This window comes from Notechis scutatus, chromosome 9 (genome assembly GCF_049901735.1).
Source record: "Notechis scutatus isolate UNSWTSFEM ecotype Mainland chromosome 9, rNotScu1.2, whole genome shotgun sequence".
Taxonomy (NCBI): Eukaryota; Metazoa; Chordata; class Lepidosauria; order Squamata; family Elapidae; genus Notechis; species Notechis scutatus.
In genome coordinates, this window is record NC_142017.1 from 16359667 (window position 1) to 16375754 (window position 16088).

At 39.2% G+C, this 16088-nt stretch overlaps 1 protein-coding gene across 2 annotated transcripts in view; it reads left to right on the forward strand.

Annotated features, from left to right (window-relative positions):
- Positions 1-13646, forward strand: part of CDYL2 (chromodomain Y like 2) — a 51202-nt gene extending 37556 nt beyond the window's left edge. For both annotated transcript variants that reach the window (XM_087971630.1, XM_087971631.1), the window contains exons 4-6: positions 1038-1248; positions 1910-2053; positions 8628-13646. In XM_087971630.1, coding sequence (XP_087827756.1) covers positions 1038-1248; positions 1910-2053; positions 8628-8786 — 514 coding nt within the window. In that variant the 3' untranslated portion in view covers positions 8787-13646. The remainder of the gene's footprint in view (positions 1-1037; positions 1249-1909; positions 2054-8627) is intronic.
- Positions 13647-16088: the final 2442 nt, after the last annotated feature.

The following is a 16088-nucleotide window of genomic DNA, read 5'->3' on the forward strand; positions in this document are numbered from 1 at the left end:
TCTAGGGGGCGGTGCTCATCTCCGTTACAAAGCCGAAGAGCCAGCGCTGTCCGAGGATGTTTCCATGGTCATGTGGCAGGCATGACTAAATGTCAAAGGTGCACGGAACGCTGTGACCTTCCCACCAAAGTGGTCCCTATTTTTCTACTTGCATTTTTACATGCTTTCGAACTGCTAGGTTGGCAGAAGCTGGGACAAGTAATGGGAGCTCACTCCGTTACGTGGTGCTAGGGATTCGAACTGCCAAACTGTCGATCTTTCTGATTGACAAGCTCAGCGCCTTAGCCACTGAGCCACCGTGTCCCCTAATATTTTGATATAGGAAGGAACATATAAGGAGAAAGGGAGAGAAAGAAATAAGAAAAAAACATCTTAAAACTCAAAATATCAAGCTGTTAATATTTGGGGAGGGATAAGACAGCTGAACCATTCTTGATGATGATGATGATGATATCGATATCCATTCAGTCATGTCTGACTCAGCTATTTTGTGGGCCAGGTCTCACTACACCTTTCAATCTTGCACTACTTTGAATTTTTTGTATGCTCTGGTTGGTGTCAACTTTGACGGTATCCACTCCCTGTGTTTGTTGATGCCCCGATTTCCTTATAACCGCTAACTCTTCCAAACATAATTGCTTTCCCCAGTGAATTCCCTTGCATGACATAGCCAAAGTAAGTGCGACAACCATTTCTGTAGTGCATGCATATCAGTCGTTCATATTGTAAAGCCATCCAGAAGTGCATGGAACTTTGAAAGGCATCAACCACGGCTAATAAAAAGCCCTCCAATTAATCTTTAAGACAATGATCCAAGGCAAGGTGGAGCATTATGGTTTTGATGGCACAGCCACGCTCAGAAGTGTTATCTTTCTGCTTACTATATACAGTGAGAAAAAAGTGGGATGAGTTATTGATTGGCCTTTGGAGAAATACGCAGAGTTTGACTGCATGGAGTCCTGCCTGGTGCAGTGACAAAAGTTCTCATGAAACAAATTGTCGTTCATGGTGACTTCTGTCCATCTCTTCCATTTCAGGGATTTTGTGAAAGCCTTTATTCAGTTTAAGAAGCCCATTGTGGTTGCCATCAATGGCCCTGCTCTTGGCTTGGGAGCGTCAATTTTACCACTCTGCGACATTGTGTGGGCAAGTGAAAAGGCCTGGTTCCAAACACCCTACGCAACCATTCGGCTCACTCCTGCAGGCTGTTCGTCGTACACATTTCCACAGATATTGGGTGTGGCTCTGGTAAGATTTCCTTGTTTCAGATTTCCATGGTTCTACTTCAGTTAAATAGCTTGACGCCCATAGTGCTGTCCTGTGTGTGGTTTTCTACTCCAGACATTTCCTTCCTGACCTAATGGATGAATATTGCACCTGTGTGTGGTTTGCTAATTGCACAGGGGCAGATAGGACAGTGCTCCAGAGCAGAGGTCTCCAACCTTGACAACTTTAAACCTGGAGGACTTCCGGTGCTCATCTCCATTACAAAGCCGAAGAGCCAGCACTGTCCGAAGACATCTCCGTGGTCATGTGGCCAGCATGATTAAATGCCAAAGGCGCATGGAACAATGTTTCCTTCCCACCAAAGTGGTCCCTATTTTTCTACTTTTTTTATGTGCTTTCAAACTGCTAGGTTGGCAGAAGCTGGGACAAGTAATGGGAGCTCACTCCATGTTGAGGCACTAGGGATTCGAACCGCCGAACTGCCGACCTTTCTGATTGACAAGCTCAGTCTCTTAGCCACATGAAGCCCTATTTTCTATTTATCCTACTTTTGCATCTACCACTAAATAGGTCCCTACCTGTTTTGTGCAAATCTGTATGCACTGTCACCTTGTGTTTTGTGCTTGTTCTTTGTGGAGGAGGAGAATAAGTTGTCCTTTTCTAATATATTTGATCCTTGCAGGCCAATGAGATGTTGTTTTGTGGAAGGAAGCTGACAGCGCAAGAGGCTTGCAGCAGAGGACTCGTCTCACAAGTCTTTTGGCCCACCACATTTGGGCAAGAAGTGATGCTGAGGGTAAAAGAAATGGCGTCCTGCAGTGCAGTGGTAAGAAGAATATGAGATTTTATGGAGAACTTTGGAGAATGTGTTTGTTTGTTGGCCACCCATCTTACCTCAGGGTAATTCTTTGATGCTAACTGTATCCCACCCCATCTCTTTCAGAAACTCCTTTAGAAGGGACTCCCTCTCTTGCCTCTTACTTACTTTTTTATTAAATGCACAGGTCGTCCAATTCCATCCCAACTAGTGTAAAACCACGAGATAATCAAAAATGGATTCCAGAGGGATTCCAAAGCAAACAAGAACACCAACACCACAAGAAGAAACATTTCACAAGAAATCCCCGGCCTCTTTAAACGTGGGGGTGAAATTGTAGGTCTATTTCAGTGGTGGCTAACCTTTTTGGGCTCCTGTGCCAAAAATTGTGTGTGCGCTTGCACACTCACGCTTGCGTGCCAGCACCCAGAAGGCAATGCGCCTCCCCCATGCCCCCTATGCATGCACGCGCAATACCCACCCACCCACCGCCCCCTTACCTGCACTGTGCCTCACAGCTGATTTTCAGCGAGTTTGAGGCCTTTTTCGGCCTCCCAAAAGCTTCAGGAAGGTTTCTGCAGGCTTTGCAGGCCGAAAACTAGCCCTGTGTCATCACTTCCGGTATTTTCAGAAAAACTAGAAGTGATGAAATGGGGCTAATTTTCGGCCTGCAAAGCCTGTAGAAGCCTTCTTCAAGCCTTTGGGAGGCTGAAAAAGGCCTCAAACCCGCCGAAAATTAGCTGTGAGGCGCGCACATGCGCAGTGAGGTAAGTTTGCCTGCCGTTCGAGTGCCGGAACAAATGGCTCTGCGTGCCACCTGTGGCACGCATGCCATAGGTTCGCCATCACGGGTCTATTTTATACAGTCAATGTCCTGAAAAAATTAGGGCAGCGTTGTTCAACCTTGGCAGCTTTAAGATGTGTAGACCTCAACTCCCAAAACTGATGGCTGATGGTTGGCTGGGGAATTCTGGAAGCTGAAGTCCACATATCTTAAAGTTGTCAAGGTTGAAAAACACTGGATTGGGGGTCAAAATATATTAGGTATTACTGGTGTTTACCAGCAATTTTTCCATGAAAGGGAGTGGATGATTCTAGGCCTTTTGATGGCTTCTTTGATAGCTCCTGGAATGCTTCCAACCATAATTGCTGAAAATCTATGGCATAGTTAGCTCCATGAATAAATAAACATGTTTAAGATAAAAAATGCAGGCAGCTATAATGTTAGCCTTCAATAACTTTTATGTAGGTGACCTTCTTAATAAGGAAATGAATGGACATTTCTAGAAGTTCTCATATAAAAAGCTAGAAGGAGAAGCACACCAGAAAACCATGATCCTATCCAGAGTATGATATATATTTTCCCCATTGCTTACTGCTATGGTCTTCTTAGCCCCCAAAATTGTCCAAGATTGTCTTCAAAAAGGTTGTCCAAGGCAAAATATTAAACTCCTGTATTGGTGTGTTCAACCTTAAATTATTTTTTCACACATTAGGCAAGTTCTGACTTTTCAGTGGAGAGGCACCTTTGTAAGCTGATAGAGAAATATTTTTCCCTCCCTACCTTTGTATGAAAGATTGTAACCTGATTCTCTCTGCAAAGACAGAATAGCTTCCCTTTTCGCTTGAAAGACCAGCAGTAAAGCACCGGGGACTTTTAATTAAATGTATTATAGATTCTATCTCCTTCCAAAATGTTTGGAGGGGGGAAAAAGAGACAAAAGAAGCACATATTACAAAAGTATTGTGTGCGTGTCTTGGATGAGCCAATAAGGCTCTTGATCTGATGAAAACCCTGGACACATCCTGTACTCTCCTCCATCTTCATTTCAGCTTAGGTTTTTTATAATATGCAGGACTCAAGTCCTCTAGATCAGGGGTCCCCAACCACCGGGGATCAAGAAAGATCAAGAAAGTCATAAAAGCGACTTCCGGTTTGGGTCTCTTCAGCGACAGACCGAAATCAGCGATCATGCGTGGTTTCGATCTGTGCTCGCCGCTGGAGCCTTTGGATTTGGGGCTGAAGCCACCCCGTAGAGGTGGTGAAGAGGGGGAAGATTGTTAGCTGAGTGGAGGGGAGCCGCATCTCTCCCCCTTGGCTGGTCTAAACTCCCTTCCCTGAAGGCGGTTGCAGCAGTGGTCAGAAATGGCCACCTCAAAGAAGAACCCGACTGGATAAGATTGTGCAGGAGGAAGACAAAGAGGAAAGCAGGACAGACCGGGCTAAACAACAGAGAACATCTAAGCAAGGTACCCTGAATCTAAAAGTACCTAGAGGAATACTTCTGAAAGAAGATCTTTAAGTGGCGGAGAGAGAAAAGGAGGTTAAAAACCCTTTTTTTAACCTTTATATTGACAATTACGAATGGTACAGAAAGGAATTTATGTTAATCTATTTTGACACTAATAGGCAACCTTAAGCTGAAATCTAAGTGTCAAAAGGAGAATAAAGATTTTTTCTTGGTCATTTTAAAGCCCTAAAAAGGAATATAGTGGAGGCAAAAGGGTGGGACTTGGAATAATGGAAAAATGGAGTGCCACCTGGAAAAATAAAGAGGATTAACAGTGAAACTTTGAAAAGACTCCCGAGGATACATTGTAACTGAAATCTTATTGAAAGATACAGTAACCCACGGAAAGGAAAAGGAAAGGAAAGAAACAAGAAGGAACAGTCTGGGATCATTTGGTGATTTAAAAAAAAAAGGTTTTGGCATTGGTTTTTTCTTTTTCTGTTTTTACTTAAAGTCAATTGGGTAGTTGTTCAAAAGTGTTTAAAATGCACTCCTGGAGGAATTGAAGATGAATCTTAAAAAACAGAAAGAAGATGCAGAAAGGGGAGGAAGATCCTTTGGCTTCATATTTGAATTTTTTGAAATGGAGATCCTGAACTATGAAAAGCAAAAGGAAAAGCTTCAAGAGCAAGAAGAAGGGTGGGACAAAGAAGAAGTCATTTTCAATGATCAAATAATGGAAATTGTGGTAATAAGGGGGAAAGGGGGGAAAGGAGTTGAAAGTTTGAGATCAAAGGGAACAGCCAAAAAGAAAAATAGTCTGAAAAAGAAGTATAACAGCAAGGAGAAGCAGAAAAGAAAACTACAGAAGGGAAAATTAGAGAGAGAAGGGTATAAAAAAGGGATGAGAAAAAGGGGGAAAGATAGAAAGGGAAAGAACTCATGAGGGACAAAAACAGGAAATAAAGAAAAAGGGAAAACGTACTAGGATTAAAGGTATTTGTTTAGCTAGAAAACACAGAGACAATGGTTAAATTAAGTTAAAAGTGAGGATTCTGCAAAGGTACAAAAGATAGTGTTGTGACAGTAGAATACTGTAATGAGTTAGAAATGAAATAAGTAAATAATCTATGAGATAAAACTGTACTGTTATGTAATGGTATGTTTATTTATAATTAATGCAATAATAAAGAAGAGAGGGAAAAATTGCAATTGTTTCTAAAGATTGATAAAATATTGAAAAGAAATGTGAAAGATTTATAAGGAAATTTATACCAGTTATTAGAATGAATTTGAATAATTATTTTGCTTATTAATAGTAAATAATTTAGAAGATAAAACTGTATGACTATTCAATGGTATGCTTATTAACAGTTAAGTAACAATGAAGAAGGGAGGGAAACATTTCAATTGTTCTCAAAGATTGATAAATATTGAAAAGAAACATGAAAGATTTACAAGGTTCATACCAGTATTAGAATGATTTTGAATAACTATTTTGTTTACGTATGTATGTATGTGTGTGTGTGTGTGTGTGTGTGTATATATATATATATATATATATATATATATATATATATATATATATATATATATACTTATATATATCGGCTTATATATCATTGTAGTTCTTTTAAAGTTGTAGCAACGTTTCAGCAGAATCTCATCTGCCATCATCAGGCTTCATATATATATATAATGTATGTATGTATGTTATGTCTCACCTGTAACCACAAATGAGAGTCCAAATGTCCCACAGCAACAAACACGAACAAATGAATTTCAGACACCACAGAGTTAACTCCTCTCTGTAAACGTCGTTGGCAGCTCTCCCAGAAACTATCTTTGCACCAAGATAATGAGTCACTGGATGATTCAGAGCCAAAAGGGCAGAAGACTTCTTCCACGCTGCGAGGTAATTAACAAGTTGATCCGGACAAGGCTCCAGAGTTAACACGCCTCCTTATATTTCCTGAAGGGGTGTGTCAGTCTCTTAATCAATCTCTGATTCAACGTCTCCTTCCAGTTTGTGTTTGACATTTCTGCTTACGTCTGTTTCTTGCATCAAACCAAGATTCTTCACTTTGATCTTCATCTAAGGTCTCTGGCATGTTCTCCTGATTCTCTGCTGACACAGGTGTAATTAACGAGGAAGGTATGGGAGATGATGAGGACTCCGAAACCTCCAGCAAAGCAGGTTCAAACCCCAATGCCCTATCTTCCTCCTCCTCCTGACTCCCATTTGTGTCACTTAACAAGGCAGGCTCAAACCTTAATGCCAGGTCTTCCTCATCACTCGAGCCTATGTCTTCTGACAGAGCAGGCTCGATCCTCTGAGTCACAACATGTGTGTGTGTGTGTGTGTGTGTGTGTGTGTTAAGTTTTTGCGGGTACTTACACGTATGGTATTTTCCCATGTCATTATAGTTGTGCTTTTAAAGTTGTAGCAACGTTTCAGCAGAATCTCATCTGCCATCATCAGGCTTCTGGCACAGCAGTAGGCTAGCCCCAAATTTAAAACTGAAACGGCTGTGAAAGTCTGACTGACAGACGAACACAATACAGAAGCCTGATGATGGCAGATGAGATTCTGCCGAAACGTTGCTACAACTTTAAAAGCACAACTGTAATGACGTGGGAAAATACCCGAACAAAGCTGAATACCATATATATATTTGTTTTCTGAGGTTCTCGCGGGTATTTGTATGTGGATCTTTGGTTATTCGGGTTTTCTCCCACATAAGATTGGAAGTATCTAGGCAACGTTTCGATGAAGTCTCATTCATCATCTTCAGGCTTGTGTCTTCTGCTCTGTGCTTCTCAGAGAAGTGGCATTCGGCTTTGTTCGGGTATTTTCCCATGTCATTGTAGTTGTTCTTTTAAAGTTGTAGCAACGTTTCAGCAGAATCTCATCTGCCATCATCAGGCTTCTGTATAGTGTTCGTATAGTGTATAGTGTTCTGTATAGTGTTCTGTATAGTGTTCGAACAAAATACCCGAACAAAGCCAAATGCCATACATGTAAGTACCCGCGAAAACTTAAGAATATATATATATATATATATATATATAGTTTTTGCTGTGTTTTTAGAATTTTTCTTTTTACATTTTCAAGGGGAAGTACCAAGCAGAGTCTGAATGATGAGATCTACATGATATAAAATAGATATTAGAAATTTGAATGTTACAATTTTAGAATGCACAAATTCAATGTTTATTGAGATTTCATATAATAACAATAAGATTTAAAGGTGTTGCACTTCGATTTGCAATCATAGGGGGAATTTTGCTTCTTAAGAATGTTGGAAGAGAACATATGAAATTGTAAACAAGACAGATGAAAGTATAAGTACAATGAATAAAAAGATATAGAAATTTAGGTAAAAGAAATACAATTGAATAAGAAGAAAATGAGATAACCATAAAAGAAAATTAAGAGAAGTAAAGGGAGAAGTAGTGAGAAGTTGGAAAAAGAGTAATAAGATGTGAAGTTGAATACATAAGATGAATATGCATATGAAATTGTGTCTGTATGGAAATGTTATAACCCGGAACAATGCTGTACTCAAATAAGATGTTTTATTTGTTTTGTTAAAACTCAATAAAACTTTATTAAAAAGAAAAAAAGAAAGTCATAAAAGCAATAGAGAAAAATTGCCAGTGAAGTTAAGAATGAATGCTTCCTGCTTATCAAAACCTTTTTTTAAAATGTTATTTAGATCCTTTTGTTCTACTATGATAATAACACAAACCCGCTTTCAATTGTTAAATTAAGACCCAGCAGAACTAAAAACAAAGAATCTATTGGAATAGTAAAAACAAGAAGAATATAAAACAGTTACAAGGCATGGAGAGTGACACTTCCAACAAAAATGTAATTTATGGAAGGCTAGAAAAAGTGAGCACTGTATGAACTCAAGATTTCCTACTTTTCACTTCATTTTTGTGAACTATTTTATTACTCTATAATATAAAGCCGCCCAGAGTCACCTAGTTAAATTGGGTGACTATAGAAATTGAATGAATGAATGAATGAATGAAAGAATGAATGAATGAATGAATGAATGAATCTCAAAGGAAAGGAGCGTTCATGGGAAGATCAAAAAAGTCAAGATGGTGGCCAAAGAAGATCTCTAATGAAGCCAAGAGAGCCCAACAGGTCTCTTCACTCTAAACTCTTCTTTCTCTAGAAGACATTTATTCATTCATTCATTCATTCATTGAATTTATTTGCCGCCCATCTCATAGCAAATGACTTTGGGTGGCTTGGATGACAGGGCTATGCACCTAACAGAATTAACATATTAATTAATAATTAATAAGTTAATGGGAATGTAATTGGTTTCTCTTAGGTTTTAGAAGAATCGAAATGCCTGGTTCGGAGTTTTCTAAAATCTGGCCTTGAAGATGTAAATGAGAAAGAATGTCAGATGTTAAAGCAGCTCTGGAGCTCTTCCAAAGGACTAGATTCATTGTTCAGCTATCTCCAAGACAAGATCTATGAAGTTTGACATTGCTGAAGGAAAAAAAAGGGGGGTAGGGGAGGAGAATGTTCTGGGATCAAAGAGATTTCAGATGTCTCCGGGTTTGAGAAGAATGATATGAAAGCCAAAACCAAGATCCAGCAAATCCTCCTGGAGGCATATCTAACATCTCTGAGGTTGCATCAGTTTCCTTGTTGTGTTCAACAATTCTTCCTAGCAGGATTGATTTTTCTTTGTGGAAGGAAAAGCAGATGCCTTTGGCAAGAGTTGCATTTGAACACCCATGTGGCTGGAGAGAAACATACATTCCATGTGCCAGAAGCGCTAGACACACCACAAATCTTACTTCTTTGGTCTTCTTTTTTATTATTATTATTATTAATTAATTAACTTATTCCCATTTGCTATACGCAGTTTGTCACGGCATCAGTCCTTATGACTCTGTTTAGAATTCAGCTGTTTATCTGGCCTGCTTTAAGAAGATGTCCATATTTCGGGTTTGTTCCACCATTAACAATCGAAGACGTGGTATGTGAGGGATATCATTTATAATGGCTGATGGATAAAAAATAATAATGTTGCAAAAAAAAAGAGGAAGAAGAACTTTCAAAATATCCTACCTGGATTGGATTGCTTTCCCCTTTTGGTTCAATTTATTTAATTAATTTATTTGTGTTTGTTTGTCTCTGTGATATGGATATGAATATGTGTGTGGGGGGAGTGTGTGTTTGTGTATGTGTATGTATGTATATGTATATGTGTGTGTATGTATGTATATATATGTATGTATGTATACACACACACACACATATATATGTGTGTGTGTGTGTGCCTCTTTATTAATTATCATTGTACTTACCTACCAGATAGGTTTTGCACATGTGAACGATCTCCCTGATTGTCTTTAAAAAGATTGTACTATGTCAGCAAAGACAAAAGGTAGTGAATCAGATAATGCCATGGGCTGTTGTGGCATTTTTAAAAAAATAACTCCATCTGTGATTCATATTCAGAAATTGTCCTCCAAGATGGGCACTGTATTTGAATCGTCCTTGAAGAAGAACGGTGTAATGCTGAAACTGAGTGTAACACAACTCCTCTCGAGAACTTGAGGAATAAGGCAGAGTGTACCTTCTTTTTTTTAAAAAAATATAAGAAATGTTTACTATTTTTTTCTAATCAGTCGAAAAGTAATAACCATATTGCATCATCCTAGAGAAGCAACAAAGAATGAAGAATTCCTGCTGGCTTAAGAGGCTACCTCCCTGATAAGTGGTATAAAATTCTTAAGAATGCCTTTGGAAATGCTGCTATTAGAGGTTCTGGAATTCCTTTTATTGTCCATCTCTCTCCTTTCCATTAGACAAATTGCAGAAAGGCAGAGCTTTCCTTTGGCTCATTCTATGCTCCTTCGCTCTTAGGATCTGGCCCCAATACTTCCTGGAAGCACTGCAAAGATTCTTCTGTAATTGCATCGATTTAACACCTTTACACTGTCTGCGAAATCCCTTGAGAAGCAATGAAAGGACTGTTTTCTTTTTAAGTCAACAAGGCCCAATCAAGGTGCATTAAAAGGAGAACATTGACATGAATGGGCTGTTTTATGAGATGACCTTTCATTTTCCAGCTACAAAAAATTGCAGGGGGAAAAAAAGGAAACAGAGTGTTAAATATCTCTAGGCTTAAGTCCATTTCATGAATTCTGACTTCCACGAGTTTTCTAAACGTTTTGGTTGTTTTTCATTTTTTTTCTACTTGTTTTTTTGTCTGTCATGGTTTCCGTTTAAGTTCTAAATTCTTATTAGGTGTTAGAGCTTCCAAATGGGGTATTGAATTCAAGGGAAGAGAATATTTGTAGCTCAGGATTGAACTGTGGAGTCCTTGGTGCTCTCTGAGCTTGGTTTTGTAGATTCTGTCAATTTTGTAGATTCATTACCCAACCAAGTTTCTCAATGCTGTTGATGTGATATTGAATTCCTGGAGATGGGAGATGACTTCCTTTTTTAAAAAAAATGCATTTATTTAGTAAACATTCCTCTTGGCAGGAAATCTCTGTAAAGTTCTTACAAATCAGTGCACACTCTGGCTTCAAACCATGTTCAGAATGCATTGAACTTATAAACCAGGGTTTTCAGGGAGGGGGAAATAGAGAATGCTTCTTTTATTCTTTGCTATGGATGGCAAAGAATCTCAACTAATTTATAAATCTTTTGCTTCTGGAGTCCAGCTGTTCTGGACTCAGGGATAAAATCCTAGAGGTATATTATACCAAGCAAATGAAAACCATGGGAAAATATATATATATTTGGGAGCGCATTCACTTATTGAAATATTTTTCAAAATGTGGTCCAGTCCCTCTTCCAGGAATGAATTTAATGAACTAGCAGGAAAATGTTCCCACACTGAAACTTCCTTTGAATGGGAAGAATTCTTGGGATCAAAAACATCTGGATTTCCAAGTAGATCTGATTTTGAAATGTTAATTTTTTTTCACAGCTTCTTCTACATATTCTTATTTTTACATTTCAGTAGCTGAAACAGGACAAATATAATTCCTTCATTTTAAAAAATGAAATTCTAAATCTTACTTTTGAAAAAAAAACAACCAACCATATAATTATTCTAATTTCAGGGTTTTTTTTTAACAACTTTATGGTCAGTAATTATTTTTTTAAAAAGCTTCCTCATCTGGTTTTATCTTTCCAGCATCACTTGAGTATTTAGCTATAAGGTGTGCTGTATATACTGGGTTGAATATCTTGATTAATATCCACAGTATTTAATAAAATGCAAAATTTGCTGTTAAATATGTCATATGATTTCATGTAAATGGTTTTGTACAAATCTTTAAAAGATTCCCCAGTTTTTGCATTTGTAGATATGGAAAAGTAAGCAATTCAATTTTTTTCTGTTTGTCTTGCATGTGTGTGCGTATGTATGTATGTATGAGTGTGTGTGTGTATGTATGTATGTATGTATATACGTACACATATATATTGCTGTATATAAAATGTGTATTAGTTGGGTGCCCTTCTGTTTCAATGAATAAGCTTGCTGATTTTAATACAGTATATATTTTCAAATATACATATATATAAATATATAAACTTTTTATATTTCTGTGGTAGATTAGGGTAAGCGTTCTAGGCAATCTTTTTACACAATGATTTAACTCTTCTTTTAATTCTCTAGTATTCTGGGATTGATGCCAATTGTTTTTTCACTTACAATAACACACTGTTTTACTGTTAGTAATATATGCAGGCAGGTTTTTTGGTTTCCTCCCTTCCTTTTTTCCAGCCTTGAAATAAATGAATTTGTAGATTTGCTGCATTTGTGAATAAGCCTTACCACTAGTTTGAAACAAAGATTGTGAACTTCATAAGGAAAATGAAGAGTCAACTCTCTGGGGTGGCAGAATAGCAAGGACTATAGCATCTTTTTATAATCTGCATATTCCAGGAGTTGTAGGCGCAACATATCTGGAGGACACAGGGTTGCAGACGGTGGCGTTGGAACATCTGATCCTGCCTTGCAAACGTGAAGCAAATGGGGACAATTCCTACTGAAACTTTCCCAACCCCAAAACTCTTTCCAGGCATAATTTCTCCGCACTTCAAGTTCTGACCAACCTGTAGAAGGCTTGAAGAGTGGTGGTTTCAGGGAAGGAAACTATGTTCAATGGATTTCACCCCCATTCTTTTGATGAACTTTTAAAGAAAACCCCTTGCCTCCAACAACTGCATTCCAACAGTTGACAAAGGTAGAATGCAGGGCCATAATGTTTTTCTAGTGAAATGGAGAATACGGGTTGTTCTGGTTTTATGTATGTGTGTTCGTTTCAGACATAGCTAGGCTCTTTAGCATGGGCTTTGTTCTGTAGTCAGGGATGGAAGCCTCTAGCCCATGGGTCTAATCTGACCAACTCTAATCTAAGCAACCTTAATCACACTCAGGTTCTTTGGGTGGCTCAATCTATATAAGTCAAACGTGGTTGAAGCCAACTCTGTTTGGAAGACCCTAAAGTTTACATAAAGATGTAGAGACAATCTGAATTATGCATTGAAATGCTCCACAACGTGGATGGATGTATCTCTATTTACCCTGTTAGCAGTATGTTTTGAAGCCGTTCTTAATATCTTTGTCACTACTTCAGGTATACACAAGGAAAATCCTTCATGTGATTCCACTCGCATTTTCAGACAGGATTTTGGCTTCTAGACAATAATATATATTGCATGTAAATATCAAGCTTCCATTAAAAATAATAAGGACCAAAGAATTCCATTTTTCCAGTCATGCCTTTGGTTGTCACGTCCCCTTCAACTTGCATTTTGTATCATCTTTAATTCATTTTAGGGAAAAGAAAAGGGGCAAGGTAGCCAGAGTAAGTGTATCTGCTGGGGGAAAAAAAAGAGGAAAATGAAAAATAGATATAAGTAAGGAGGTATCTATTGGTAAGGCTTATTACCAAACTAAATAAAGATAACGCAGGTAACCAAAAAAAAAAAGAGAGAGAGAGAAAAGAATTAAAGTATAGATTTTTTCAGATACAGCCCATAAGTTATTTTGTTGTCTAAATGTCATGTTTCCAATATTTGTGAAGACTGCACAGTATGACCAATATGAGGGTATGGGGCACCCCTTAACCACAGTGTTGTAAATATTTCAGAAATTAGTTCAGTACCGAGGGATGCATATCTTCTGATATATCTGATATCGTGACTGTGTAGATCAAATTGTACACAAATTATTTGTCCATGGTCCTGTAAACTAGTGTATGAACACATTTTTCTGGGTGCCTTAGAAGTTGTATTTTTCATGTGTGTTAATATGCAGTATTTATACATTGTGAGAAGCTGCTTTGAATAAAAACATTGAAACTTCCCTTTGGTGGACCGATGAGGCTGTGGCAATCTGTGTCAAGGTGGGGCGATGTTTTTGGCATGCTATTACATTAGAATGTTTCCAGAACTGTTATCAGATAGCTTGGATGATGAGGATGATGATGATGAGGAGGATGATGATGAGGAGGATGGCCATTCAGTTATGTCTTACTCTTGGCGATTCTATGGGCTAAGTATCTCCATATCTTCCCATCTTGCATTACTTCACTGAGTTGTCCCATGCTTTGGTGTCAGCTTTGATGGTATCCAGCCACCATGTTCTTTGACGGCCTGGTTTCCCTTTACCGCTAACTCTTCCAAACAAAATTGCTTTCTCCAGTGAATCCCCCTGCATGACATGGCCAAAATAACTGAGGTGTAGTTTTGTGATTTTTTTTCCCTTCCATAACACCTGCCTGGTGTTATGCGCTCCAGTCCTCATTTGTTAGTCAACCTTTGCTGTCCAAGGAAATAGTTGGATTAGAAGTGGGTAATATGTTTAGACCAAGTTGCCTTGGACCTCAACTCCCAGAATTCCTAACCAGCATAGTCAAAAGAATGACTTTGGTCATGCTAACTGGGTTTTCAAGGAGCTGAAGTCCAGCCTACCTTGAACATCAGTTGAGGGAAGACTGCTCTAGAATCTTATTATATTTGTATCAGCCTTTACGAACCAATGCCATATAGGTGAAGACTCCTTTTATTGTAATAGCTATAGTAACAGACATCAATGGCGAGGAGCGAGCAAGGGTGAATGCAGCCTGGATGCATTGGCGAGAACTCACGGGTGTGTTATGTGACAGATGAATGCCAACTGGTCTTAAATCGGAGATTTACAAAGCAACCATCCGCCCTGTTGCACTGTATGGCACTGAATGCTGGGCAACAACAACAGGGACTGAAACCTATCTCCATGCCATGAAAAACCTATCTCCGTTGGATATCAGGCATCTTCTTGACCACATCACAAATGACACCATTCAACAACATTTTTGTGTGGCACCAATTATAGAGAAGATGAGAGAAGGCCGATTCTGCTGGTATGGACATGTCCAGAGAGCAGCACCTTCCACCATGGCCAAGACTACCTACCAACTAGAAGTCAATGGCTGGCAACCTCATGGGTGTCCAAAACAGAGATGGCAAGACACCATCAACAAATATATGCAAGTCGTGGGCCTGTACCCTGAAGATGCAGCTGACCATGCAAAGGGGCATTCAGTGATCCAAAAAGCAAACCCTACACCTGAGGGAATACGCTAGGATGAAGAAGAAGATAGTAACAGATCTTGCCATCTGCATGTGCTTCCCCTCTTTCCTCTTTATGTTTATGTGAACAAGGAAGGGACTTGTCTGAGATGCTTCCTCAATTTATTTTCTTGACTCTGGCTTAAGCCCTTCTTATCTGACCATTGCTTTGGACTTTTCCGTCTGTCTTTCAAGGCCTTTTCTGTGGAGCTCTCACCTCACAATCAGGAGGCTGTGAGTTCAATCCTAGGTAGAGACTAATATTTGGAATAGACTCTCCTGCTTGAGCAGGGGATTGGACTAGATGACCTCCAAGGTCCCTTCCAACTCTGTTATTCTATGTCTATGCCTCTACAATTAGGAGGACAAAGGAACTGTAACAGGTAGATCCCATCCAGAGGTGGTATTCAGCAGGTTCTGACCAGTTCTGGAGAACTGGTAGCGGAAATTTTGAGTAGATCAAAGAACCAGCAAATACTGCCTCTGACTGGCCCCGCCCCCATCTATTCTCTGCCTCCTGAGTCCCAGCTGATTGGCTGGGTCTTCTTTGGTTGCCCTGCACAGGAGAACGGAGCTGGACAGCAGGTTAGTGGGGTGGGGAGGGAATGGGATTTTGCAGTATCCTTTCCCTGCCATGCCCACCAAGCCACACCCACAGAACCAGTAGTAAAAAAAAATGAACCCCACCACTGATCCCATCCCATATGTGGCCACCACACTTTCTTCATTTAAATTCCTCAAAAAAGAAAAACAAATGCATATACTATATTCAGGTAGTCCACAACCTATGACCAATCGAGCCCCAAATTTCTGTTGTTAAGCGAGATTGTTGTGAAATTTGTTAAGTGAAATTTGCCACATTTTACAACCTACCTTGCCAGAGTTGTTAAGTGAATCGCTGCAGTTGTTAGGTTAGGAACACGGTTGTAAAGCGAATCTAGCTTCCCCGTGGACTTTGCTTGTCCGATCACATGACCCCGGGACACGGCAACTGTCATCAATATGAGTCAGTTGCCAAGCGCCTGAATTTTGATCACGTGACCAAAGGGACACTACAACGGTCTTAAGTGTGGAAAACAGCCATAAATCACTTTTTTCAATGCTGTTGCAAATTCAAATGGTCCCTAAATGAACTGTTGTAGATCGAGGACTACCATTAGTGGTTTGATAGAACATGGTGAAGTAGCTTCACAGC